General features: G+C 38.7%; 3 protein-coding genes across 3 annotated transcripts in view; all 3 read left to right on the top strand.

Annotated features, from left to right (window-relative positions):
• Positions 1 to 3,699, top strand: part of dock3 (dedicator of cytokinesis 3) — a 247,429-nt gene extending 243,730 nt beyond the window's left edge. Inside the window, exons 53-54 of the mRNA XM_088915677.1 lie at positions 561 to 643; positions 2,524 to 3,699. Of these exons, the coding sequence (XP_088771803.1) occupies positions 561 to 643; positions 2,524 to 3,018 (578 nt within the window). The 3' untranslated portion in view covers positions 3,019 to 3,699. The remainder of the gene's footprint in view (positions 1 to 560; positions 644 to 2,523) is intronic.
• A 7,707-nt stretch (positions 3,700 to 11,406) lies between these two features.
• Positions 11,407 to 15,129, top strand: manf (mesencephalic astrocyte-derived neurotrophic factor). The gene is made up of 4 exons (XM_088917513.1): positions 11,407 to 11,642; positions 13,383 to 13,510; positions 13,916 to 14,057; positions 14,722 to 15,129. Exons 1-4 carry the CDS (start codon positions 11,555 to 11,557, stop codon positions 14,904 to 14,906), a joined length of 543 nt encoding a protein of 180 aa, XP_088773639.1. The 5' UTR covers positions 11,407 to 11,554; the 3' UTR covers positions 14,907 to 15,129.
• A 2,765-nt stretch (positions 15,130 to 17,894) lies between these two features.
• On the top strand, positions 17,895 to 22,264 carry rbm15b (RNA binding motif protein 15B). Its single transcript, XM_088915153.1, has one exon. It carries the CDS (start codon positions 18,137 to 18,139, stop codon positions 20,642 to 20,644), a length of 2,508 nt encoding a protein of 835 aa, XP_088771279.1. The 5' UTR covers positions 17,895 to 18,136; the 3' UTR covers positions 20,645 to 22,264.
• The last annotated feature ends 3,390 nt before the right edge of the window (positions 22,265 to 25,654 follow it).

The raw sequence follows: 25,654 nt of genomic DNA, 5'->3' as shown, positions 1-25,654 counted from the left end.
GGACCTGGATCTTAGCTGCTTTCGCCTTAACTTTGTAACAAGTTGGATGACACCTCATGCCTTTCAACTTTGAAAAAACAACTTGCTCACCACTCGGGTCTCCTCACTTGTTATTTTAAACATTTTAAAATGGCCAGAAGCATCCCAAAAAACATAAGAGTAATGGGGATATGAAATATATAATATTGTAAAATAAATTTCATAAAATGATGGGACATTCTATTTGTAATAGCAAGAAACATGCGTACTAAAGAGTTGATTCAATGCAAGATACTGATCTATAGTTGATTTGACCTTATACAATGGTAGTCCCTTTAGGCCCCTCACAGTGCAGACCTCCCTGTTGTGTGGTAGCTCCCTGTGTTGTGTCCACTCTTCTTTCAACTGGGCAGTTTGGGAGGACTCTCATTCTGTGCTCACCTGCCACAGTCCTTTTCCGCTGTCCCCCTTAGCTGATGGCACTCATTACCAACAGATCATTAAAGGTCCTTCTCCAGAGTTTGTTAGTTTGTGTTTTTTTTCCAATCCTTGTTTTGTCCTGCTGTGTTTTCCCCCTTTAGGGCACTTCTCGATGCACTTTGATGCTTTCCACCACCAGATCAGCGATCTCCCTCCAGCTCTCCCCGCGCGCTCTTTAAGAAAGGTACCCTCTCTCATGCAGTGACACCCTTGTGCAGACCCCCGCTGTCCTGTCAGATCATCACTTACCTGCTCTCACATGTGCCCAGTGCTTGACAGATGACGTCACATTTCAGTAGCTTTACTCATGCTTTAATGTACCTGCTATCATCAGTAGAGCAAAATGAGTTTCTTTTTTGATACTTAGTGTTTTGGGACGTTACTCAACGTCAGCAATGACAGTGGCAATGCAAAACCACTTTTGCTGCCACAATAAGCTACTATTTTCATGTCTTTATTTCTTCATTAAGATACAATATTAAGTTATAAAACATAAAATCTTTAGTGTCAGTGGGACTACAAATACACAGCTTCAGGATGGTAAATCTGTCGATTTTTTCATATAAAACAACAGTCAAATGCCAGTGTTGAAGGCAATCCAGTTTATTGAAATGAACCATAGGAGAACTGGGTGTCACTCAGGCAGTTTCAAGCATAAGAAACACAGGTTTTATTGAATCACCTTTGATGAACAAGGAGAGGAACAGCAGTTTTAGAAAGAATATTTACATAAGATTTGGTCCAAGAATACATAAATGGACCAATAACCAATTAAATCCCAGGGAACTGTAAAAAACTGAAGAAAATGTAGAAAAGAATGGTTATTCGGGGGTAATTTTCTGGGAAGAATAATTTTTCTGAAGACCACTAAAGCAGAGTTGTCACATGGAGGTTGTGCATTAAGCCCATGAGAAAATAGAAAAACAGCTATATAGAATAAACATACTGCAACATACTGGCACTGTAGTGGCTTTCATACACTAAAGAGAAAAACAGCAGTGTTGGTTTTTTTATGTTGTTTCCATTTTTTTCTGTTTATGGTTTTGGCAATTAACAATTGCAAGAAAGCAGCTGCTTCTCTCTCCTGTTTTGTTAATGTGGTACCTTACATTGTGTTTTGTGTTGCTCGCAGATCTCTGAATGTCTTGTTTCAGCCCATCCACATTCTTTTCCCATTCTTTGTAGGTGGTGTAACCACCTGCTTTTTAAAAACGTAAAATCCCTATGCAGGAATCTCAACCTTTTATTGGCCAAAGTCAAAAATGAGCAATGTGCAGTATCTTGGTTTGCATTTTTTCACTAGCTACTGGCATTCAGTCAAGTGACTCTCTTTCTAGTGCTAGTGTCTTGCATGTTTTGATGTCATTCTGCTTTAAATTTGCCTCCCTGTTAGCTGTGTAACACTTACATTTGAACCACTGTTGTTTCTCCATGAATACAATTCCCTTTTCCAAAGTTTTAAAATATTAGGATCAGCACCGAGAGAGGGGAGATGTTTTTTTTAATTTTTCAATATCATTTTCTTCTTTTCCTTTGCCCTCCAATTATACCCTGTTGAGCCATGCCCTACAGACAGTCATTTTTAATTGGATAAGAGAGGCTTAATAGTGATATATTAAACACCATTACCATACATGCAATTAATCTTTTCTGTTTTTATAACCCAAGTCTTTTAAAAATATATTTAACATACAATGTAAAATTGGCACAATATGGACCTGGCTTTAGACATACACCTTAAGTAGCATTGGTACTGTATATAAAAGATGTAAGTCTGGCATTAGATGCATTCTAGATGTTACTGACACTCATATACTTTGCAAAAGGATGATGCAGACTACAGGAGAAATGATGTTTTAAAACTGGTTTTGTATATCTGAGTAAATATGTTGTTCAAAATGTAATGCAACAAATAATGAGGCCTTCAAAACAATATTTAAAAGAGACATGAAAAGAAACAAACTGACTTGCATATTTTATCACCAGGGGTAGAAAGGAACTTTCATTTGTAATAGGATTTATTGAAGATGATTGGCTATTTTTTGTGTTTTTAATGTCTTGTAGTCTCCCTTGCACCCCATACCTGCCTCACCCACCAGCCCACAGTCCGGCCTGGATGGCAGTAATTCTACTTTGTCTGGTAGCGCCAGCAGCGGCGTGTCCTCCCTGAGTGAGAGCAACTTCGGCCAGTCCTCGGAGCCACCTGCCCGTACTGACACTCTGGATTCAGTGCCCAGCCAGGCCTGGACCACCGACGAGGACGTGGAGTCACCCTACCTGCCCGTCCGCTACAGCATCTCTGAGCCCGACGTCCTCGAGTCCATCAAGCCCCCCCCTTGCCGCAGCCATTCCGCTCCTGGTGGTGTCAACCCCCAAGAGGGCCATCACCACCACCACGATCCTCCAGCACTGCCCCCCAAGCCCTACCTAAGAGAGGGGTGCATTCCCGAGGAGGACATTCGGCCCAGGCCCATGCCCCGCAAGATCTCCCAGCCTCTGCTCACCAACAAGGAGGAGCAGGCCAAGGTGGCCTGGGAGCACGGCATCAGTGAGGAGTAGGCCCGTAGGTTTCTATACGTATGGGGGGAGAGAGGAAGCTGCCGATGGTGATGGATTTCCTCGGTCCTGCGCTCACACCTTCACGTTTTGGAGAGCTCGCCAGAATCTTTCAAGCACTCTGGCACAATTATGTTGTAAGTTAGGCTCTTCGAGAAATTCACTAGGCCTGTTGATCCCAAAAGGCCAACGAAATTATTTTTTTTGGAAGAGATAAATATGTTTTCGTGTCAGAAAAAAAATAAGTCAGGTGAATGTCTCCAGTTTTGGATTCAAGTTTTTAATTTGGTTGTTTTTTCTTGGTTAGAAAAAAAACTGTGCATTGGATTAAACGGATTAAATGGCTTAGTGAATTTGATAAGAAATCAACATCTGTGTTCTTCAGCAATCTGATTGGCTATCTATTATTTGGTGCTTACTTGAGAACTTGGAAGGAGGATATAGAAAGTAACTCAGTGTTATTTTTAAGTGTCAAAATTGAATTATTTTAAAAAAAGTAAACTCAACAGATCAACTACATTGTATATTTTAATTTGGTCTCGAAAAGATGAAAGCTGTCACCAATGTAATATCCTGAAGGGTCAAAGATTTGTCATTAATGGTTTGGAGCTGCAAGCACTGAGTAATCAATTATCAGTCTCTTTTATTCTGTGCAGTTGATCAAAAAATACAATAATGTCAGGAATGAAAGGAACTGTGAAATGTTAAAATATCGAATGTTTCTTTTGAGAGTGATTCCAAGGGCAGTTATGTGAGTGAATACAAAAAAAAGGCTACCTTGGTTATGTCTTCATAACCAAGATAGCTTTTTTTGATAGCTAAAGAAAACAGATATTGATATTGTAACGCATACGGCCACCATTGCTGGTTGTGAGAGCCGGCTTACCAGCACACCACCCTTCCCTGTTAATAGCAGGGACCGCACCCGCCAGGCTGACGGGAGATTTCCCTTTAGCTCAAGTGGCTGGGTCCCTGTTGAGTGACGCCGGAGGCCCGGGTTCGGTGGGGGGCTGACCTGAGGTGGCAGGGGCGAGGGCGCATACCCACGTGAACCCCGAAGCGCTACAATATGTTAGCTGCCATTTAGTTTCCACATGTTCTGTTCTGGAGAGCTGCACTTTAAGCACTTCATTCTGGAACACCAAAAAATCTTTTTGACAGTTATTTTTTTATTCAGTATATTTGAAGCAACAAGACAATGAATGTGAATAAGCCCATGAAATATAATTATATAAAGACAATAGGAAGATCATGATTTAATTCTTGCGTTTAAAGAAACATTTCTGAAACATGTTCCTCTATGAGAAATTTCAATTACCTCATCTTTCAAGAACACAAATGCAGTGGATGAAATGTTGCATACGCTCTGAAGTGCATATGTAAAATAATGTACTCTTAGACGTTATAAGAGAATAAGCTCACCAGCTGATGTCTATTTTCTTTACAATAAATTTAAATTACAGTATTGTTAAGTATTCACATGCATGCCGAAATGGCGGTAAGATTGTGACATTGATGACATTCAGGCAGAAGTGCTAAAAACTTTGCTTTTCTTAAATATAAATATTTGGAAAATGTTTTTCATTTAAGCAGGCAATTTTATTTTATTTTGAAAGATTGGAACAAGTTAAAATTAATTCCATTTACCTAACATATCTGACAATGAAATGTAGGTCTTAAGACACCATACAGTAGGTGAGTGACAATTTCCAATTCTATTTTGTATTTAGTTTACAATTATAAAATGTACATTTTGAGATTCTTAGAGGACATCTCTTCAGAAGTGTCATCCCCTCACTCAAAACTAAGCAGTTTCCAGAATTTGATTATCATGACTTATAGCTTTTTACTGCCATGCTGCAAAACAAGAGATTATCCCACCACCAAAGGTGTTTTACATAATTTAATAGCACTACATTTAAGGGATACTTTAAGTAAAATATAAAAAGAGGTTTTATGGTTAGATTCCCTTGTATATTAGCAAGTTGATGTTCTTTTTTATGGTGACAAGGGGGCTATCTCTTTGTTGGTGATGCATAAAAGTAATGGTTTATTTTTTGTAATACAATTACAAATCTAGGATCCACAAGAAAAGAAATATATGTATACCAGGGACTGAGGAGGATGTATGGTTTATGCAAGACTTAAGGCAACCCTTTTAGCTGCTATAGTATAAAGGTACACTGATAAGGTACACTGGCTTAAAGCAAAAGGTACTTTGTTAATGAATTTAATTTAAGGAATAAGAAATATATACTGCCGTAAATATCTTTTTTTTTCTATTTTTTGTATAATGATTTTGTGAGCATGCATTTTTTTTCTGTTTGTGCAAAAACGTGACTACTGCCCTCCACAACCATCTATGGTTTTCCTGTCCAGCACAACGTACTGAGGTTTAAGGGAAAGAATTATGAAGAAATACAAATTTTGATATTCTGTCTGTGTTCATTACACATTTTTTAACTGTTAAATATTGATAAGGGATACTCTGGGCAAATGCCATTCAGTAACAACAGACTGATTTACATCTTGGAGGAAGGACTTATGTCATTCATACAGTAAATCTGCTAATGCTATGAACTGCTGCTTGATGCCATTAAGCTCTTTAAATGAACTTTTAAATACTAATTACTCATCATGCTTCCTTCAGTGTTTGTTAAGGTGGCGTGTTGTGCAAGTATGCATATTCATTGACAGTACAGGGGAATAATGTTTCTCCATCAACAATATGACAAGGCCACATCTTCAGGCGCTGTATGACACATATGTTTTTTTACAGGCCTGTGGTTTGTGTAAATATTTTTCCTGATATATACAGTATATAAGAAACATTTTTCTTTTCAAAGGAGGAGTGATTATTTATTATGTGAAGATGAAAAGTTAGCTTTGAATGGATGATGAATCTTAAAACTACTTTGGGGGCTTTATTCTAGCTTTGACAAGCTATTGAAATTTCACTTGTTCTAGGGTTTGTGTACCTGTGTCGTCTGAAGATGACAGAGCAATATTTTTCTACAGTTCAGAATTTCAATATTTGTGGCCCATTTTTTGCTAGCAAATTTTGGTCAGATTCGAGGGCACAGGATATTGATATTTTTTGAAGGTGGTGTATATACCATAATGTCTGAATAAGAAGGGTTAAAATTGGCTTGAATAGATGTTCTTTATATATTTTTACCCTACATTACAAAACAGTGGAAATCCCTAGATGTCTGTTTCTTCTCCAACTGAACACTTGAAGATTCAACAGTGTGTAAAAGGCAGGCGATTGAATATGATATGTACATCTGTAACTTCAGTTCAGTAAAATCAGTGGTATATGTTAAATGTCAGAGTCCTTTATATTTCACAGCTGTATTTTTAAATGTATTATTCAGTCTTGAAGGCTTTAATGATATTTATAACAAACATCAATATTAAATTAAGATTTATTGAAGGGCTGTTTAATATATTGGGATGCTTAGGAACAACCACCTCCTTCCCACACGTACCTAACTATACAGATTTTCAATATAAAAGTACATTTTCTCTGGCAACAAATTTAGTCACAAGATGGCTAAGATTAAGAGACAAACTGAAGTCACCTAAACATACCTTATTACAGTAATCATATTGAATTGATGCACATCTTATTTATTTATCAGAAGCATGTAGACAATTCACATATTTCTAGTCCTTTTAACAATATCTTTCTTCATCAGTTCTAAAAGGAGTGGATAGACTGAATAGGGACTCTACAGGGGGCAGAGAAAAGTTGAATGATGATAGATTACAGTAAAAGAGGGTAGAAACACTTTGAGCTGTTCTTTAGAGGAAAACTAATAGGGCTTGCTACTCAAAATGTTGTATTTAGTTTTTTAAAGTATGTTTTCCATTGTTAAAATATTAGCCCTAGGATTAGATGTATACATTTTGCTTTTAATATATTTTCATTTGTATGAACAAAATAATTTTGAATTCAAAAAACATTTTAATCCTGATTGTTAGTTTTTCTGTTTGTTTTTGTATCATTGCTTGAGTTAAGCTTTATACCTTGTGCTCACCATATTTCTAAAGAAGATAGTACTGAATGAAGTGAAGAGTGATGTAATTTTTAAAAGTGTGCTAATGTCAGTTGAGTCAACAAATGCAAGCAGGCTATGATGTTCTTTTACAAATATGGACCCATCAACAATAACCTGTATAGGGATAGAAAATCTTTTCCACATTATCTTTCTTATTTCCCCTTAAAATGTTAATTTCAAGTAGCTAATGACTAGTCTTACATCTTTCCCGTATTTGAAACAGCATTTGCTTGCAAAATTGGTTAAATATAATACAAAAACAGGAAATTAATTTGTTTGCATTGATTGCATTGTATCTAGTTGAACCCCTTTTAGGAACATGTCTCAGGAGAACATTACCTGTTTTACAGGTTTTGTGAAAAAAATAGTTTTTTGTTCAAGATTCTATAACTATTACCAAGACATATATAGTAAACCTATGCAAAGTCACACAGTTGTATCTATTTACAAATCACTTTTAATGGAGTGATTCAGCCTAGATAACTGCTGGTTAGGAAACCAAAGCAGCAATTTTATATTTTAACCTCAAAATCTTTTGAATTCAGTTTCTTAAATAATATTTATTAATGTGACTCCTTAGTATTTTTGGAAGATAGCTTCATATTATGAAAGAAAAACCTCTGATTTTACATTAAACATTTACAACGTCTTAGAGACATCGTGTAATTATGGAATATCCTAGCTGGAGCTGGTTAATGTTTACCCAGTTACTGTAAATATGTTGAAAGCTTGACTTTAGGAGGAGATGGATGACAGAACAGGCAGAGAAATAGGTACTGTAGGAAATAAAATGTGGTCAAATCATCATACTTAACTATAACTTGATAACTATGTTATCTCAATACAAAGCAAATCAGCGTAGACATAAGTAACTGTATGAACATTCAGATTACTGAGGTAAAACCGCACATAAACTGGAATAGCTCTCTATAGAGTTTTTTTTCCAGGCAACCACTGTGCAATATCCATAAATATAATATAACCATATAAATCTCTCATCTCATATGCCATAATAAATAGTTATATTTAACATATATTTCTACTTATATTTTAGGTTTATAAGTAGAATCTAAATAGTTACTGTTTAAATAAGGGACAAACATAAAGTTCAATGCGCTGATCTTTTTATCAACAAGTTAGTACTGTAGTTAGTCATTTTCAAAACCATTACTAATACCTGGTTTAAGGATTAAACTTAATTTTATATGCATAAGATCTAAGAACAAAATGCTTTTGCAGTGTTAATGAGGCCATGAACCATGTTTCTTTGGGAAAGTACTCATCTGGGGAAAAGTGAATAGTTGCCACATTGTTTTGATTAGTAAATAATTTAAAACAATCCAGGTACTGTATTGTTAATTATATACTGAAGACAATTCAGTAGTCTGTGAAATCAGACAGATTCTGAATTATATACAGTGAATAAAACAGGATTGACAATGTATGTTACAGTATTGAAATGGGTGAGCTGGGTAGATTGTTTCATTGAAAGAGGACTGAAGGTTCCATTCTGATGAAGATAATGCATCTAAAAAATATGAGGACTTAGTGAGATTTCACCCAGATGAGATGAGACATTTCCAAACGTATTGTAAATATAGAACACCAGTATTGTGAAAACCCTTTCAGAATCATTGCAGTCCTGATAAAAACCCTACCTGTCTTGCTTCTCTCCGTGTAAATATTCCTTCTGAATGCTGTGTATTTATAAAGGTTGAAAAGGGCAAACCATGTATAGATTGTGATTAATTGTCTGCCTTGTACTTTATGATGTAAATGTGTTTTTAAAACTAAAAACTTTAACTCCGCAAATTCTGTGACTATTTGAAAGGCCTAATCACTACTGTTTTTTGTGTGTTTGCGTTTAAGACAAATCTTAACAGCAGGACAAGTTTGAAAACAACAAAAAAAATTTGTACAAGTGTTCTAAAAGGTACTTTCTTGTATATATCGTGCTAGCATGAATAAACTGTGGTGTGGATTTTAGTTGTAAATACATAGTTTTTTTTCCTACTCACTTAACTGCTGTGACGTGGAATTCATTAACAATGTCTAACATTAAAGATTTGTTTTATCGACTCAGTTCTGTATCCTTTTGTTATTGTAAGGTTTAATGAAGATGGCTCTGAGTTTAAAAGCTGTTTTTAATGAATGGTCATCTCAAAATTCTTGTCCATTCTAAATCTCGCCCAAGCTAGTGAACATTTTCAAACTTGGCTCTAGCCATATCAAAAAGGAAAGTCTTGATATAGTAATGATACAGCTACAATATAACACTAATGAAAAAAACAGAGCAAACACAAATGTATTTATATCCCAAGGCTTGACATTGTTCATCTTGCAGGACTCTGGTGCAAACAGTCATGCTGAAGGCTGACACCTCTATTTATACAGCAGGTAATGTTTACCGTGTAAAACACAGGGCAATTTCAGTATATTGGCAGTGAGATGCCAGTTTATTTAACCTGGTGGTCCAAGAAGTTTTTCAGTTAATGCACACAAGGCATGTTAATGGCTAGTAGATCCATTAATAGATCCATTAATGTTAATGTTAATGGTTAATAGATCCTTCCATCAATTTTCTAACCACTTTATCCAGTACAGGGTCACCGAGGAGCTAGAGCCTATCCTGATAAGCAATGGGCACATGGCAGAATACACCTTGGTTCTGACACCAGCTTATCACACGGCTCACACAGACACACAGAAATAAATACTGAAGTAAGGGACTCTCATAAATGTGCCTCATCATTAACCAGGGCGAGTGGCCTGAATCAGTTCCAGAACTGGGGTACTATCTGTATAGACTTTGTAAGTTTTTTCCATGTTCACATGGATTTCCTCCCATAGTCCAAAGACAGACTGGTAGGTCAATTGGCTTCTAGGAATGTTGGCCCTGCTGTGAGTATTGGCATGTCCTTGTTTGTGTCTGTCTGCCCTATCCTCTCCAGGATGTGTCCTGCTTTGTGCCTGTTGCTTTTGGGGTTAGACTCCCCCACAAACCAGAACTGGATTAATGGTTACAAAATCGATGGATAGATGAATGAATGATTATGTGTATGCTAAAAAAAGAAAAGCTGGGTAGGGAAAGGTAGTATGAAATGGTTCTAGAATGTTCTACACAAGGTATTTTAAAAATCATTCTGAAATATATAAATAAAAGTGCAGTCTCCCATCTGGTTGTAGAAATAACGGAGGCTTGCAGAATTTCGTTTTTTAAAATGCACTTTACAGAATCATGGAGTATTAAGATGGGTCTGGAAAACTGCATTTTCCTTATTTCCCTGGTGTACATGAAATGTCACAAGATAATTATCAGAGATGGTGAAGAAGGGCAGTGACCCCAGTTACTTTCCTGAAGGTTTAATGTTTTTTTATCTGAACAAGCTGTTCAACTACTCCACGTAAAAGAATTAGTTCAATGTAACAGATTATTAAATGCTAAAATTGAAAACCTACAGGACTGAACTTGGAAGTCTTTAATATAAATCACCAGCTACTGAAAAGTAGTGGAACCCACTGCTTAAAAGCAGACACCTTTGAAGTTTATACACTATTCTTCTTTTGGTATTTTCAACAGGTCAAGCTGGTTTTCTGAAAACATAACGGTACCTTTACCGTGTATTTTGTTGCACACAATAGGCAAAGCACCATAAAGGACACATTAGTAATTCTGACATAACAACGTTGCAATAATTAAGAAAAATTGCAACATACTGTACGTTATGGTGCATCCCCAAAATCAAAATTAACAGAGAGCACGTATATATTACTTGTATTATTTATAATCAAGATTTCAAGAACTGCTGTGGGAGAAATCGAAAAGATTTACCGCACAGACATTTCTTGCTTTTCTTGCTTTTAACCGGAGAGGACAGTGCACTGCTGTACACCAAGGCACTAGCAGTCCAACACCGTCACCATCTCACCATAAAGCTAACGGAAATATGACCACAAGGACTCCACCTAAACAAAGAGCCTAGGAGGAATATTAATATTGTCTGGATTTTTCCAAAACATCTTACTTTAACCTCGATCAGTGAAACTATACGTAAAAGAATAATTTTTAAAATCTATAACGAGATCTTCGTTATGTGAGTAGCAACCCGTTGTAACCAACGCCTCGGATATATACGCTTGATTGCGTCATTACGCTCGAAAAGAGAATTGTTTTTTGTCCAATTGGAGGTCGCCAACTGGACTCTGGCCCCCCGGAATCCATCCAGACCGTCCAATCAAGATGTAGTTCGTGGAGCAGCCGTCCTGCTAAACCAATCGAAAAGCACAAAGTGGAAAGAAGGGTAGAGAATGTGTCCAAACGTAGCCAATGGTGCTACTCCTTGGGCGGGGTTTTGACGAGGAAGCTTTGTTGAATGAGAGCTGTGCGTGTCAGATGAAAACCGGCTGTGAATTGGGGAGTTAATCGAGAGGAAAGGCGACATTTAAAGTTTTGTAGTACATAACTAACGGTTAAGATGCTATGTTTAAGTGGTCTTTCGGTGGCTTTTGCGCTTGCACTAGTGCCGAGCAGTAGTGAGGCTTTAAAGGAAGGGGAATGCGAAGGTGAGTGTGTGTTTTTAATGATCCGAATCGTTAAATGACTGAAACTCAGTTGGGCCTAACGTAGTTATGTGATAGTGATGCTCTTGTCCATATTTACTTCAGGTCCTGTTTTTGAACGTTGTATGGAACAGTAAATGTCTCTTATACCGTTTCTGGCAACTATCGGTTCACCTTCAGTGTTTTGTAAAGGCTAGGTACGTATGTCCAGTGGGTTGGGAGCCTAGGTTAACAGACCTGAAACACATTGTAAAACTATGAAATCAACTAAAAATCAACTGCAGTGCATTTCAGAATGCCTCACACCTACCCGAATACAATCAAAGCAGCAAAAGGTCATTACGTAACTACAGTAGCACTGTCACGACTTTCCCTTCAAGTGTGTATACAGTATGGACCGGGGCTATACTTTTGTTTCCATTAGTTGTTTCCTCTCGGGTACAGTTTGTACGCTATGTTGCACAGTTCTTAATTTAAGCTGACATAGTTTGTTTCCATTAACTACACATTGATATACTTGAAATTGCGATATATTCCGTACATTCTGAAGCCACGTGTATTAATAAAAATCACGAATAGAAAAATGTTTTCACTTAAATCGGGATCACCAGGATAACTTCTATTCAATCCAAAATTAGCCTACTCTTGTAATGCCAGGGGACTGTACTGTATAGGATTATCTTACTAAAACATTAAAGTGCCAGTGAAGAATTTAGCAGAATAGCTTGAATAGCTTGAAAGCATTTTTCAAGCTATTGACAAACTTTAAAGATTATAATTACTATTGTTTATCAGTATGAGTCCTGCCATTTATACCCCATTAATTTTGTACATGATCTTGTAGAATTTTGCATGTGACCATTTTGAAGTCCTTGGGGATATTTTGAATAGGCAAGTTTGAGCTAAATGGGGAGGGTTTAGACAGTCTTAGCACTTAAAATTGGCACTAAAAACCAATGTCTAATACAGAATGTTAACCTCTTCCACTGTAAACCCCCTTTCAGTGATGTACTGTTGTCCACTTTAAGATATGATGTATGCTGTCATCAAACTTAAAGATATACAGTACATCAGACATGAGTATAGGTGAGGTTGAGCAATTCCTGTCTCTGAGGGCCTAATCCCTGAACATTTTAAAGGTAGATTTTCAGTTAGAGGTGCATTAGAGTTTCTTACACAACTCATTTGGTGCTTTGGGCTTTGTATTGGTATGGGCCTTTGGATGCATGGATACACGTCAAATGATTTGTATGACATTCTAAATAACGAGTACCTCATTTTCACGCTTTCCATATTTACCTCCATGTAAGTAAGCAGACTTTGATTCTAGACAGCAGTGAGTTTCATTAAAAATTAGCAAAAATATATAGGCCTGTTCCTGGACTGTTTTAAACTTTTAAAACCCTAAAAAAAGTGATTGCAAAAACCAAAGGCCACTAAAACGTTTTACAGTATTTATACTTCAATACTCTAAAACAATACAGGTGCAGTATTTTCAACAGACACTTGTGATATCTGGATATGAGTCTGTTAGTTTTTTAAGGTGTAACTGGAATTTGATCATGTTTAGTACAATTAATCTGTTAAAATAAACCATGTGGAATGCTTGATTGCACTCAGGTAGAATGTGCCTCATGATTGTGATGCCTGTTTAACACGTGAACACAGAAACTAAGCTTGGTAGAAGAGAAGTGATTCCTGCCAGCGATGGAGGTTAATGCTAAACTGCTTTTTGATCTACAGTGTGCGTCAACTTCCTGGGGAGGTTTTACCAGTCTCTGAAAGATAGCGATGCAGACTTCACAAGTGCAGCTATTGAGAAGGCATTGATGAAAACGTGTAATGAGGCCAAGGGAAAAGAGAACCGGCTGGTAGGTTAAAGGTTATGCTAAGGCAATTCTTAAACATTTCTGAGACCATATATGGTACTGTTGAAGAAATTACCGAGTGCAAGACAGCGATGTATTGTTGAAAAATGTTTGGATGGTGGAAATAGGTGTCAATTTCTAAGGCTGCCCCATCCAAATGGATAAGCAGACAAAGAAAAATAGTACATTTTGTGTTTTGTCATTACTGTTGTTTTTCCATTATGTTTGAGAAGCCTCTTTTATACAACCAAAATGTTTTCATGAGATTGAGAACTTCCCTCACATATAGTATCAAACATTACAAAAGCTTGCACGAAGGACTCGTACGTTGGTGCAAACCTCTATACTTACAAAGGTATTGGAACCCATTTGAATGCTGACTCCTTGCCTGTCTGGGGTTTTTTCTAGTGTTACTACATTGGAGCCACAAGTGATGCAGCCACAAAAATCATCAATGAGGTTTCCAAGCCTCTGAGCTATCATGTCCCTGTGGAAAAAGTCTGTGAGAAGCTGAAGAAAAAAGACAGCCAGATCTGTGAACTCAGATACGGTAAGAACATGAATCCAGGATGGTAGCACATGGAATTGGTGTTGTAATAAACTGTGGGCTTTTGTTTTCCTTTGATTTGTAGCAATAACATAATAGTAAAGCTGTGCTCCTTATGGTTTGTATTGTTTCGAATTGGAGCATATCAGTGAATCTCTTGCCATGTTCTTTTGTTTCTTTGATCATACACTCAAAAGTATGAATAATTTAAATTTAAACAGTAAATGCAAATTGCCTGACTTTTATAGCAGTCAGATTACTTTGCAGCAAACAAGGTTTGTGTAGATGACACTGTAGTTTTCCTATATGTAATCCTACCTTTTACCTTAAGCCTCTAAGACGCACATGAATTGAATAGTTTGTGAATCACTGGAATGCAACTGAATTGAACTGAATAAAACGGAGGTATAAGTTGTATCCTTACTAAACATTTTGTGAGGTTTTAAGTACAGGAATGTATTTGTCATAGATAAGCCCTATAAGCCAACCTCCTAAGTGGAAACTAGATCAGATATAGTACTCCTGCATTCACAATGGCATTAAAAGTTAAAACCACTGGATAAAAAAAGCCTTGTTTGGAAAAGCACAAATGTTGCATTCTTCTGAGAGAGTTTCTTTGGGGGTCTACCGATAATATCTTTGACCCTTGCTTTCTGGGTTTATCTAGATAAACAGGTGGACTTGAGCACAGTCGACCTGAAGAAGCTGAAGGTGAAGGACCTGAAGAAGATTCTGGAGGAGTGGGGCGAGACATGTAAAGGGTGTGCCGAGAAATCGGACTTCATCCGCAAAATCAATGAGCTGATGCCCAAGTATGCCCCGCATGCTGCCAAAGCACGGACAGATCTCTGATGCCCCTGCCTCCAGATGAGGATGAGAGATTTTGGGGTACATGGACCACCTGACAGACTGTACATTCCCATAGTTTTGAGTGAAAGGGATAGGCTTTTTTATAATTTATTATGACAAAGGTATCTTCTATTTGGAATTGAAGCAAAAACTGGTTCTTCATCTTTGTTTTGACTCCTTGCTTGTATATGGAATATGTGCAAGATTTTTATTAAAAAAGAAAACGGACAAAGAACCCTTGTTTAGTGGTGTCCATAAAATCTTTGAAATTTCTACGTCACATTTCAATGTGTGTAGCTCATTTTGAAATCGTCTCTATTTTATGATGTTCTGTATTCTCCCCCCCCCCCCCCCCCCCAGTTTCAACAGGTTTTCAGATTGCTCTGCTTTATATAAGCTGCAAAGAAACTTGAATTCTATTGTAATGTGATAGCAGCTGTACATATTGCTTGGAAATATTATACATACTGTATACTGCTTTTACTGAGAGTATAGCGTGTGGCTTGTGAAATTGGGCTTGGATAACCTACAGTATAAAAACACCCGAAATGAGAGAAGTGAACATAATACAGTTCTTATGGAATCTTAATTTGTTGAAGCATAACATACAAATGAATTAAGTGAGAGAAGTAGACCAGCAAATTGGCTTTGCAAAACCCATGGTATAATTAAATGATAAATTAAAAATAGGTCTTTAAGGGTACAAGTTGTCAGCAGTTATAGCATTTATAATGGATTTGTGCAGTAAGTTCCATAGATGGAGCTTTCTGGTGTATACCACATCATGCGTTATTTGGGACCTGGCCTTTGGCTGTGTAACAAGCCCCGAATCAGCAGATCTTGGGAAACAGTCCAATTAAGAGTTGGACAATGTTTGTGCACATAATCTTTAAAATACTCTAGAGATGGATCAAACAGTGAATTAGACTATACATGTGCAGAAGAACCATGAAGGTCCCTCTGTTCTTTACTACATGCCAGTGCAGTTCCCAGAGGATGGGTGTTACATGCTGAATCACTTTTACAAAGTGCACATTGCATGAATAAAAAAACTTCCCATATTTTTTCCATACATATGTATACATTTGATTTATTCTGCAGCCATAAAAAGTGAAAATGTAGAGAATGGTTATGAGTTGCCGTCATCTTGACAATCCTAATTTAAGCATATATAAGGTACATAAAAACCACTTACAGCGTTATGGCATTTCATAAAAGGTGAAGTTGCTCTGAATTGACTGCTAACATTTATTCCCATCCACATTACAAAGGTTTAAATGAAATATTGATGAGGCACAAAAATAATTGGTAAGAAAATTGAAACCATTTTTTGCCTTGTAAATGAGTAAAATCAGGTTTTGCCATATTTGGAGATATTTTTTGGATACATATGAAGTGCTGTATAATATTTGTCAGTAAATTTGTGGTCATTTAAAAAATCATAATCAAAAAAGTGTGTAAACTGGTGTATTCTGCACTGCAGAGAAAATGCAAAAAGTATATACATAGAATATGAATACATTATTTTCGTCAAACAAACCTATTAACTAAACTCGGTTTCTGTCTGCGTTACTAATTTTCCATTGTGTAGAGTAGACTATACAGCCATATATTTTTGCCACAGATCATTCTGCATTTTTCTGTACACTGGAAACACATTTTTACTATAATCTGTTCATGAGATTCTAGATAGAGATTCTGACTTTGTAAAAAAAAGTGTCACCCATTTTTCACTGATCTCGATTCAAAGTTTATCCCCAGGGAAATTTGTTTTATGAACAATACAATAGAAACAGACAAACATTAACAAAAAACAGAACTCCAGTACAGCAGTGTTTCAGTAGATCAGTTATTTTACACTATTTAAAAGGTTGCAGAGTGAAGTATTTTACCGTTATATTTGGAGAAAAGTGTAAAAAGCTTTTAAATGCACTTTTTTTTCTAGAGCTTTGAATGCAACAGCTACCAATGTTTGACATTACATGTATTCAATTAATGATATACAATACAAATACTAATATATCAGTAAATAATTGTTTTGATTACTGTTTCACAGGAAATTACAGAATTACAAGAAATTTAGTGGATAAACCCGTTTTCAATAAACTTTAAAAATACTGCGCAACTAATTTTTATTAACAATTTTGTGACATTTTGAATAGACTGAGAGTGTTTTCTATTGCTATTGCACACGTGCCATGCACATTCACCTGTTAATATAAGCTGTTTTTGACAAATGGAAAACAGTCACATTTTTGAAATTTAACACGCATATGGTTTAAGCAAGCACTGTTATAATGCAACATACAGTACCATGTTATTTCCATGACACGGTATGTTTGTTGTACCCCCAACACATGCTGGTGTTTCAAAACACACGTTAATTAATCTTTGTAATTTTTAATCCCGAAAAACGATCACTATTAAAGTTTCTTAAATTCACCTTTTGAAATCCTCAGAAAATACCAAAACATTTCACTACTAAACTCAGACCGAAATACATCTTGATGATATCAAATATTATTTTGTCTAGTATCATTATATTTTGTTATGTCGAGGTGACCGACGTCATCCATTTCTCTCGATAAACGGATAAATTACAGAAAAACTATCAGTAGATAAAGTTACTCTTGACTAGACATATATATATTTGAATTACCCCTCAAGCATAATAATTTCTTGAATTTCATTATAGCACTGAAGATATTACATCTTACCCATTGAGACTTTATAGACGTTTGCCAAAAAAATAATTTAACGTAGTCTATAGAAAAGTAAACGTAAATTTAATTTAAAAATGGCAGGCTCCTTTAGTGCAACACCTTTCTGCGTATTTATTAATTGAAATGTTTTCCGAAATGACCCGAGTTGCAATACCTGTCCACATTACTACACACATCCATTTCCCCTGTCACATGATGAGGGTGGCGTGTGATGTCATGGCAACTTTCCCCAGTAGCGTCAACGCCAGCTCCTCCCACCGGCGGAGCGCGCACATTCCTTTTGTCCAAGATGGCCGGTGAGGTGCAGGCTCACTGATGCTGATTTGTTTTTAATTTTTATATTTTTTTAGTCTAAATGAATGCATTTGCCTAGTATATAATTTAAGTGTTTTTTAAAAATATATTTTTTTTTCGTGCGCGTTGCATTTTAATAAACGGAGTAAGGAGCTTAAGAAACCGATTTTCGGGAGGGCACACAAAAAAAGTTTGAACATCATTTAAAAAAAAACCATGAAGAGACAGGCCGAGCGGGACTCCAGTCCTGCAAGAGCTACAGCCAAACGGATCAGGGAGAGAGATCGGGACCGAGAGGGCAGTCGGAGAGAAGATGGCCAAGCGCCGCCTCTTTCTGCTCTGATCTCTGAGAGCAGAAATTATCACAAACATCAGGCCCGCAGCCGGAGCAGAGAGAGAGAAAAATCCAGAGTTAGAGAGGACCGCGGTACGGCTGATTTGCACCACCGACAGCATCATCATGACCTCGGGCTTAATAGCCGCCCCCCTCTCCGGACTACAGCTGCCCTCCCCAAGAGCAAAGTGGCCGCTGACGTGATTCTGAGTGGGGGTCGAGGAGGCAGTAGTTTGGAATACAAGACTTTGCTCATCAGTAACTTAGGCTCCCAGCTCTCTGATGAGCATGTGGAGGACGGGCTTTTCCACGAGTTTAAAAAGTTTGGAGACGTCAGCATCAAGCTTTCCCACACACCGGAGCTTGGACGGATCGCTTATGTGAATTTCAGGCATCCCGAGGACGCCAAGGAAGCCAGGCATGCGAAAGGAAGGTTAGTGCTTTACGATCGGCCGCTTAAAGTTGAGCCTGTTTATCCAAGAAGGCGGAGCTGCACTCCCCCAGAAGTGGGCTACGTGCCTGTGCATGGCAGCTATCAGTACAGACAGAGGTCCTTGTCTCCAGGGGCTAGCAACGTCAGAGAGCCCAGACCAAGGCATTATGCAGTGGATGGACTCGGGCTGAGCAGAGAAAGGGAAAGGGCTCTAGACTATTATAGCATGTTTGATGAAAGGGGGCGATCTTACACATACCAGCTGCCTGAAGAGGATTTAATGCCTGAAGATGATCAAAGGGCGACAAGGAACTTGTTTATTGGCAACTTGGACCATAATGTATCAGAGGGTGAGCTGAGAAGGGGGTTTGAGAAATACGGGATCATTGAGGAGGTGGTGATTAAGCGGCCGGCTCGTGGTCAGGGGGGTGCCTACGCCTTTCTTAAATTCCAGAACTTGGACATGGCCCACCGGGCCAAGGTAGCCATGTCGGGCCGAGTCATCGGCCGAAACCCTGTGAAAATCGGCTACGGCAAAGCTAACCCCACCACCCGGCTTTGGGTGGGGGGTCTAGGTCCCAGCACGTCTCTAGCAGCCCTGGCCAGGGAGTTTGACCGCTTTGGCAGCATTCGGACTATTGATTACGTGAAGGGCGACAGCTTTGCGTACATCCAGTATGAGAGTCTGGACGCCGCGCAGGCCGCCTGCGCCCAGATGCGTGGCTTCCCCCTGGGGGGTCCGGACAGGAGGCTCCGAGTTGATTTCGCCAAAGCCGAGGAGACCCGGAGCTACCCTCAGCAGTACCAGCCTCCGGTCCCTCTGCCAGTTCACTACGACCTCCTCCCAGACAGCTATGGCCGGCACCGGAGCCTGGAGCGAGACCTGAGGGCGCGAGACCGGACGCCGCCTCACGCGCTCTTTGCTGAGCGGGAACGGGACAGGGCTTTCCCGGACAGGGACTGGACCAGCCCTTCGAAGAGCCTGGACCGCCGCAACAATTTGGACGGCTTCGGCAGGGGCCGGGCACGCAGTCGCAGCCGGGAGCGCTGGGCAGGGGAGCGGGATGTCGAGCGGGCCCTCGGCAAAACGTGGGAGGAGCGCCGCAAGCGCAGGAGCCTGTCCAGCGAGCGTCCCCTTGAGGACCGGGGGCGCCTCAAAATCCAGGGCGGTGGGGCGTCTCCTGACCGCAGCCCCGACAAGAGCAGTCGCAGGCCCTCCGATCTGGCGGCGGAGGCCCAGGACCGGGGCAGCTCCACTCCCGATGGGAGCCGTCACTCGTCGGCCGAGGACAGGCCTTCCCAGGACGAGCCCCCGCTGAACAAAAAGAAGGAAGCGGAACAGCCGGAGCGCAACCACCGGACCAGTGACGGCGAGCAGGAGTCCAGAGTGGAGGAGTCCAAATCCGAGACCAAAAAACCCAACACCCTTTCTGAATTTGCCCAGACCCTGCCGGAGGCGTGGCGCGGCTCCCTGGTGCTCAAAAACAGCTGCTTCCCCACCAATATGCACCTCCTGGAAGGCGGCTCGGGGATCCTCAACGTCCTCCTGAAAGACCACGCCACGGGCGGGAAAATCAGCCAGCTGAAAATCGCCCAGCGCTTGCGGCTGGACCAGCCCAAACTGGACGAGGTGGCTCGCCGCATCAAGCAGGGCGTCCCGGATGGCTATGCAGTGCTGCTTGCGGTTCAGGGTCCCCTCGACAAGGACGCGCCTCCCCCAGAGCCTGGACTGCAGAGACGCCTGCTCCGAAATTTAGTCACCTACCTCAGGAATAAGCAGGCAGCCGGAGTGATTGGTTTACCTTTAGGAGGACCTAAGGACCGCGATTTCACCGGGATGTTGTACGCTTTTCCTCCCTGCGAATTCTCCCAGCAGTACCTCCACGCAGCCCTGAGGACTTTGGGCAAGTTGGAAGAGGAGCATCTAGTTGTTGTAATTGTCAGAGACTCTGCTTAAAGCCGTTTTTGTAGTGTCAAAGAACCAAGGACTGACTACAGGTTTCTAAAGAGCTGAAAAGCGCAGCTGGTTTCTTTTGTGAGAGAGTAGGGAAATGGAAGTGCTGCTACATTTTGTGAAACACAAATGAATGGGGGTGGGAGAGGGATTGTAGGTAACAGGAAAAAATGAAATTTTACAAACTGACCAAGGTATTTTAAAAAATAAATTGAATTAACTCTACATTCTATTAGTAAAGTGTTAGCATTTCAGTTTCCTCATTGTTTTATGATTAAAAACTATTCCAGGAGGTTGAACTACTTGTACTTCTTTACAACGTTAAACTTCTTTTAAATGTCTTATGCAGGATTTGTGCAGGTGTTTCTGTGATCCAGTTTAATGGATACATTTCAGTGGCTTCAGGAAGAAATGTTTTGCCAGAAGTGATTATTGTCTGAAAGTATTTTTTATTTCCCCATAAGCATCACAGTCCTTTTGACAGAATTTAGTTCTTGGCAGTACTAATGTTATCTACCATACAGGAGGTTTTGTTTTGGTTATTCTAGAAACACATCTGGAAAAACAAAGTAAAAAAGGTAGAGGGCAGAGGGTAGACTGTCTTCAGTTAAGATTGTAGCCTATTTCTGCCAAGTCTCTTTAGCAGTGCTCAATCTGCTGATTTGTTTTTTTACACAAACCAGGAGACGCACTTAGAGCATTGCACATTTTGATTTACTCGGTGCAAGACCAATTAATTTGTGTCTAATATTGAACTTTTAGAAGTGACAAGGTGCTCTTTGGATTAAGATCCTGGACTGTGTGCGGATCCCTGAGACTGTTATGGATGTACTACTTAAGACCATGCTGTTCAGTCTCTTTCCTGTGGGTGAATAACACCTGTTGTCCTTTTCTACTTAGTACACTAAAAATCTCGTCCATGAATACTAATGAGAATTTGTGCTTTGTTAGTTTGTGCCCTACTTGCTGCATTCTTAAAACGGGCAAGGCTCACGAACTAGGATCAGTACAGTCTTAATTTATGTAAAAGGACTGTTAAACGTCAATGAATATGTATCTATTTTTTAAACCAGCTGCTCATGACTTAAAGGGGGGCCTTCGTTGTTTTTATTTTTTTTAATGCTTTGTTATATTTTTGGGGGGCCATTGTATGTAACCATATTTTTTTAAGTCAACAGATATTTTACTATTTACCACCTTTTGCTGACTATGAAGAAAGGATAAATATGTCCTGACAGTTGATGAGAAATATTGGTTGCGTAAATCAGATGTCACAAGCGGACTCCTGTTTCTTCACTACAATGCTGTGAGGTAAACACTTAGAACCTCTCCAGGAAAAAAGGAACTGTCAGAAGAAGCTATTGCCAATTGTGAAGTGTTGTTTTAGTCTTGAAGACAAACCATTTTCCGTTAAGTGACTTGCATGGAAGAGACTCTGTAGTCTCTTGTACCATGTCGACTTGTGCTGTTGTGCATTTTTTAATGAGTGAATGCTTTCATAAGCACACTTTTTTCCTTATGCTTTTATAAAAGAGTGGAATCCTTTGTAAAGCAAAGACAGTACTGTTTTTTTTCTTTTACCTATGTATGATGTATGAAATAGTGTCAGTAAAAAAATGTGCCCTGTTCCAATTTCACTTTCTCTTTATTTTAGTAATGATTAGGTATTATGTTTGACGTTCAGCCATTGTTGGCTGCTTACCAATGTACATGCTTGATCGGAACATGAACTGTTTGATCTGACCATTCCTTTGGTCTTCACTGTCTTGCAAATGGGTTTTTTTTAACGTCTGGCATACAATATAAATAAACATATGCAATATAGCTATGTGGCACAATCCACTTTTTAGTGCAAAAAACATTTTAAAAGTCCTGTCTGTGTCATTTTAAAAAATGTTGGTTATGTGAACCAAGTGTTACATTTAGTGTGGTCACATTTTACGAATCTGGGTGTCCCTAGCCAGACAACAATTTTAGTTTCTTCTTAAGTATTTCTGATGTCCCACTTAATTGTTCTATAATGCCAGTGCTTAAAGATCGTTATATATGAATGAAAGTGTTGATTTATCACAAAAAACACCTCCATTTGTATAGCTGTGTATTGCATTGTCTGAATAAGAGGGTGGTGGGTTCAAATCTCAGGTGGGCTCTTGATCATGGTGCCTCATTCATATTGTTCCAGGAATTAAATGGGTCTTCAGGTCATCCTTGTAGATGATAACTTATTGAAATAAAGGAATTAAAGTAATGTTTACTCATGTAAATCAACTCAGATCAACCCTGGTTGTGTGGGGCAGATGTCTCCTCTGACCAAGCTCTAAATCAAAGGTCAGTTGCTTTCATTTTTCTATTTTAGGTTTGGTTTTAAATCTTGTTTCGGATCAGTTGATCAGGGTTTGTGATTGCTATCAGTCTTGTGTCAATTCCTGAATTTTAGCACACCCCTCCTTCAGGAGTATTAAGTGAAACAATTGGACATAAGGAAGAACCGAAATTAAATACTCTATGATTTCTACCTCTGATCATCATTGATCATAGATAAATCAGAAATAATGTAGCAAAATGTTAATTAAGTTGAGGAAAGACTGTGAAGTTATGGAAATTATATACTTTAGTGTATTATTGAAAGCAAGGACTGCAGGCAGAAAACAAAATCAAGCAATTACATTTATCATCCTTGGAGATGAAGGACTCAGCTGGGGTGAGTCCAGGGGTCTCCTAGAACCAGGGTTCACAGCCACCAATGTTAATAACTGATGGTTTGCATACAGGTGGGATAAAAAGCAAGACATAAATATGCAGAGAGATAGGTACAAAGTGTGCATTAGCAAGAGAGGTGGGTGGGATTTGTAAATTCGTTACTGGTAGTATCTTAGCAATTATCCACTGCACTGATCCTCTGGGTTATGTTGCAGCTCTTCCTTGTTAAAATCAATCCATTGCTTAATTGGGAGAAGGTAAATGCTTTTCAGAGCTCTGCATTGAATGTTTAAGGTTATCTATACAATCTAAAAAACAAAAATCGCTATCCAGGACCTGACAACAGATGTAAATATAAAATAGCTGTAGGAAGCTTTGGGCATACAGTATTGGTGACTATGAGAAGTTATTTCATTCTGATTCATCGCACTGAGAATACTCTGTACAATCTGATCTCCTCTTGCATAACTTCTTAACCAAGGTGCATGGTAGTTGCATACGGGAATAATTAAAAAAACGTGCACGGGTAACACTTCGTGTACAGTATGAAATCTGTGAGCTCGGAAAATGGAACATCCTTTATTTTTAAATTTCCGACTTGCGCTTAAATACATGAATCGGATGAACTTGCAACAAGCTGCCAGGCGTTACTAGAGGTTTTCATAATGGAATTTGGTTTCCCGTTTCCTGGCAGTGACAAGGTAAAAAAATGCGAATATTTACACAGGTATTTGCTTTTTTGGCACTTTGCTGTCAACGCTTTGAAAATGCAGGGAAAGGCGAGCTATTTTAAGAGTGCTTCAAATTCTGCCGTGGCGAGTCCGGAGCTGTCATCCTGCAGATAATTGAATGTGCGTTGTCCCTCTTAATTAGACTGAGATTTGCAGCTGCGCACTTCTTTTCTAACGATCTCCAGCTGCAGTCTTCAGCTGAGTTATTGCATTCTCCGATTAATACGCATTGATGGTAAAACGCCAGTTAGCAGACCCAAGAAAGGTTAAAGAACGGGAAAGGCTTTCGTACAAGCATTTGCACTAATTGTACAATTAGGTTGAAAGCTTAAAACAAATTTGCACGCTCGGGTGTGTTCGAAATACGCAATATTGTACTTGAGTACACCGATAATTTAACGTTTAACTTGGGATTTGCTGTTGCCACATTAAAGAGTACCACTGTGTTTTAACTCGAGTAAATTGCCGGTGCATCAGGTGGGTATTCAAATATTATGTGTTTTGTTAATACACTGCATTTGTTTGCGTTTTACCCAGTACCTACGGTAGCATTACATTTCTAGCCTCAGTTTGGAATTCTTTTCAAAATGAAGCGAAATTGCAGAAGTACGCATTTGAGGACTGATCAGAAAAATTGTCGGTGTAAGCAAGAGATGTGCTAGAACTTCGAAACTGGGCTTTTAAATCTTAAGTGCTATTCGGTCTAGGAAGTATAATACAGATATACACACGTGTGCACAGAGAATTTAAGATCTAGCAATGCCAATTCAGTCCACTCACATGTACTGTACTGCTTTTTGAGTGTAGCTTTAACTCCAAAGACCTATCACAATGAAGAGGTGCCCTCTGTACATTAAGGTTTGCTGAATAAAATTTAACAACTGTTCTAGACGAAGAATATTTAAGATAATGCGTGACAAGCCATCAACGTTTTGTAGATAAAATGCTGACTTCGCAGAGTGTTCCAACTGTGGAATTACTGGGGGAAAAAAGATATCCAAACTGATAAACCTTTTGATTTTTTTGTAAGAGACGCATTAAATGTTTTAATTGTTATAATGTTATAATTTTCCTCTAAACTACACGAGTTTTTAATTTTTAAACGATTTGTTAAAAGCCCTCCGAGCTTTTTGAAATTTATTGCATAGCTGATGCTAGTGCATTCCATTTCCTGCTGACTAGAAATTATAAATTGTAAGGCAATTTTTGGATATATACTCTTGGATGAGTATTAAACTGATTAAGTAATTTCATTTTACAGTAGGTTGATTTTTATTAGGAATCTTTATCTGATAGCTGATTGCTTTTAGAATATAGAATTTAGAAAACTTTTGACTAAATAGGAACTTAACTGTAAGAGCAACTGTTTCATCCTCAGCGTTTTGCGACATCTGGATGTATAAAGTATGAAATATTATAAAGTATGAAGAGGGGATTTTCATAAACGCGATACGCGCGCATAAAGGGAAAAACTTCATGAAACATATGGTAAAACAAATTCGTTGTCTCACATTTTCATTTCCCATACAAATATACGTTTTAATTTTGCAAACTTTTATTTCTGCTTCTTCGGTTAATATAA

This window comes from Atractosteus spatula, chromosome 5 (genome assembly GCF_055471065.1).
Source record: "Atractosteus spatula isolate fAtrSpa1 chromosome 5, fAtrSpa1.hap1, whole genome shotgun sequence".
In the NCBI taxonomy this organism is placed as follows: domain Eukaryota; kingdom Metazoa; phylum Chordata; class Actinopteri; order Semionotiformes; family Lepisosteidae; genus Atractosteus; species Atractosteus spatula.
Note: the sequence above shows the minus strand (reverse complement) of the source record. Positions and strands in the feature narration are given on the sequence as shown.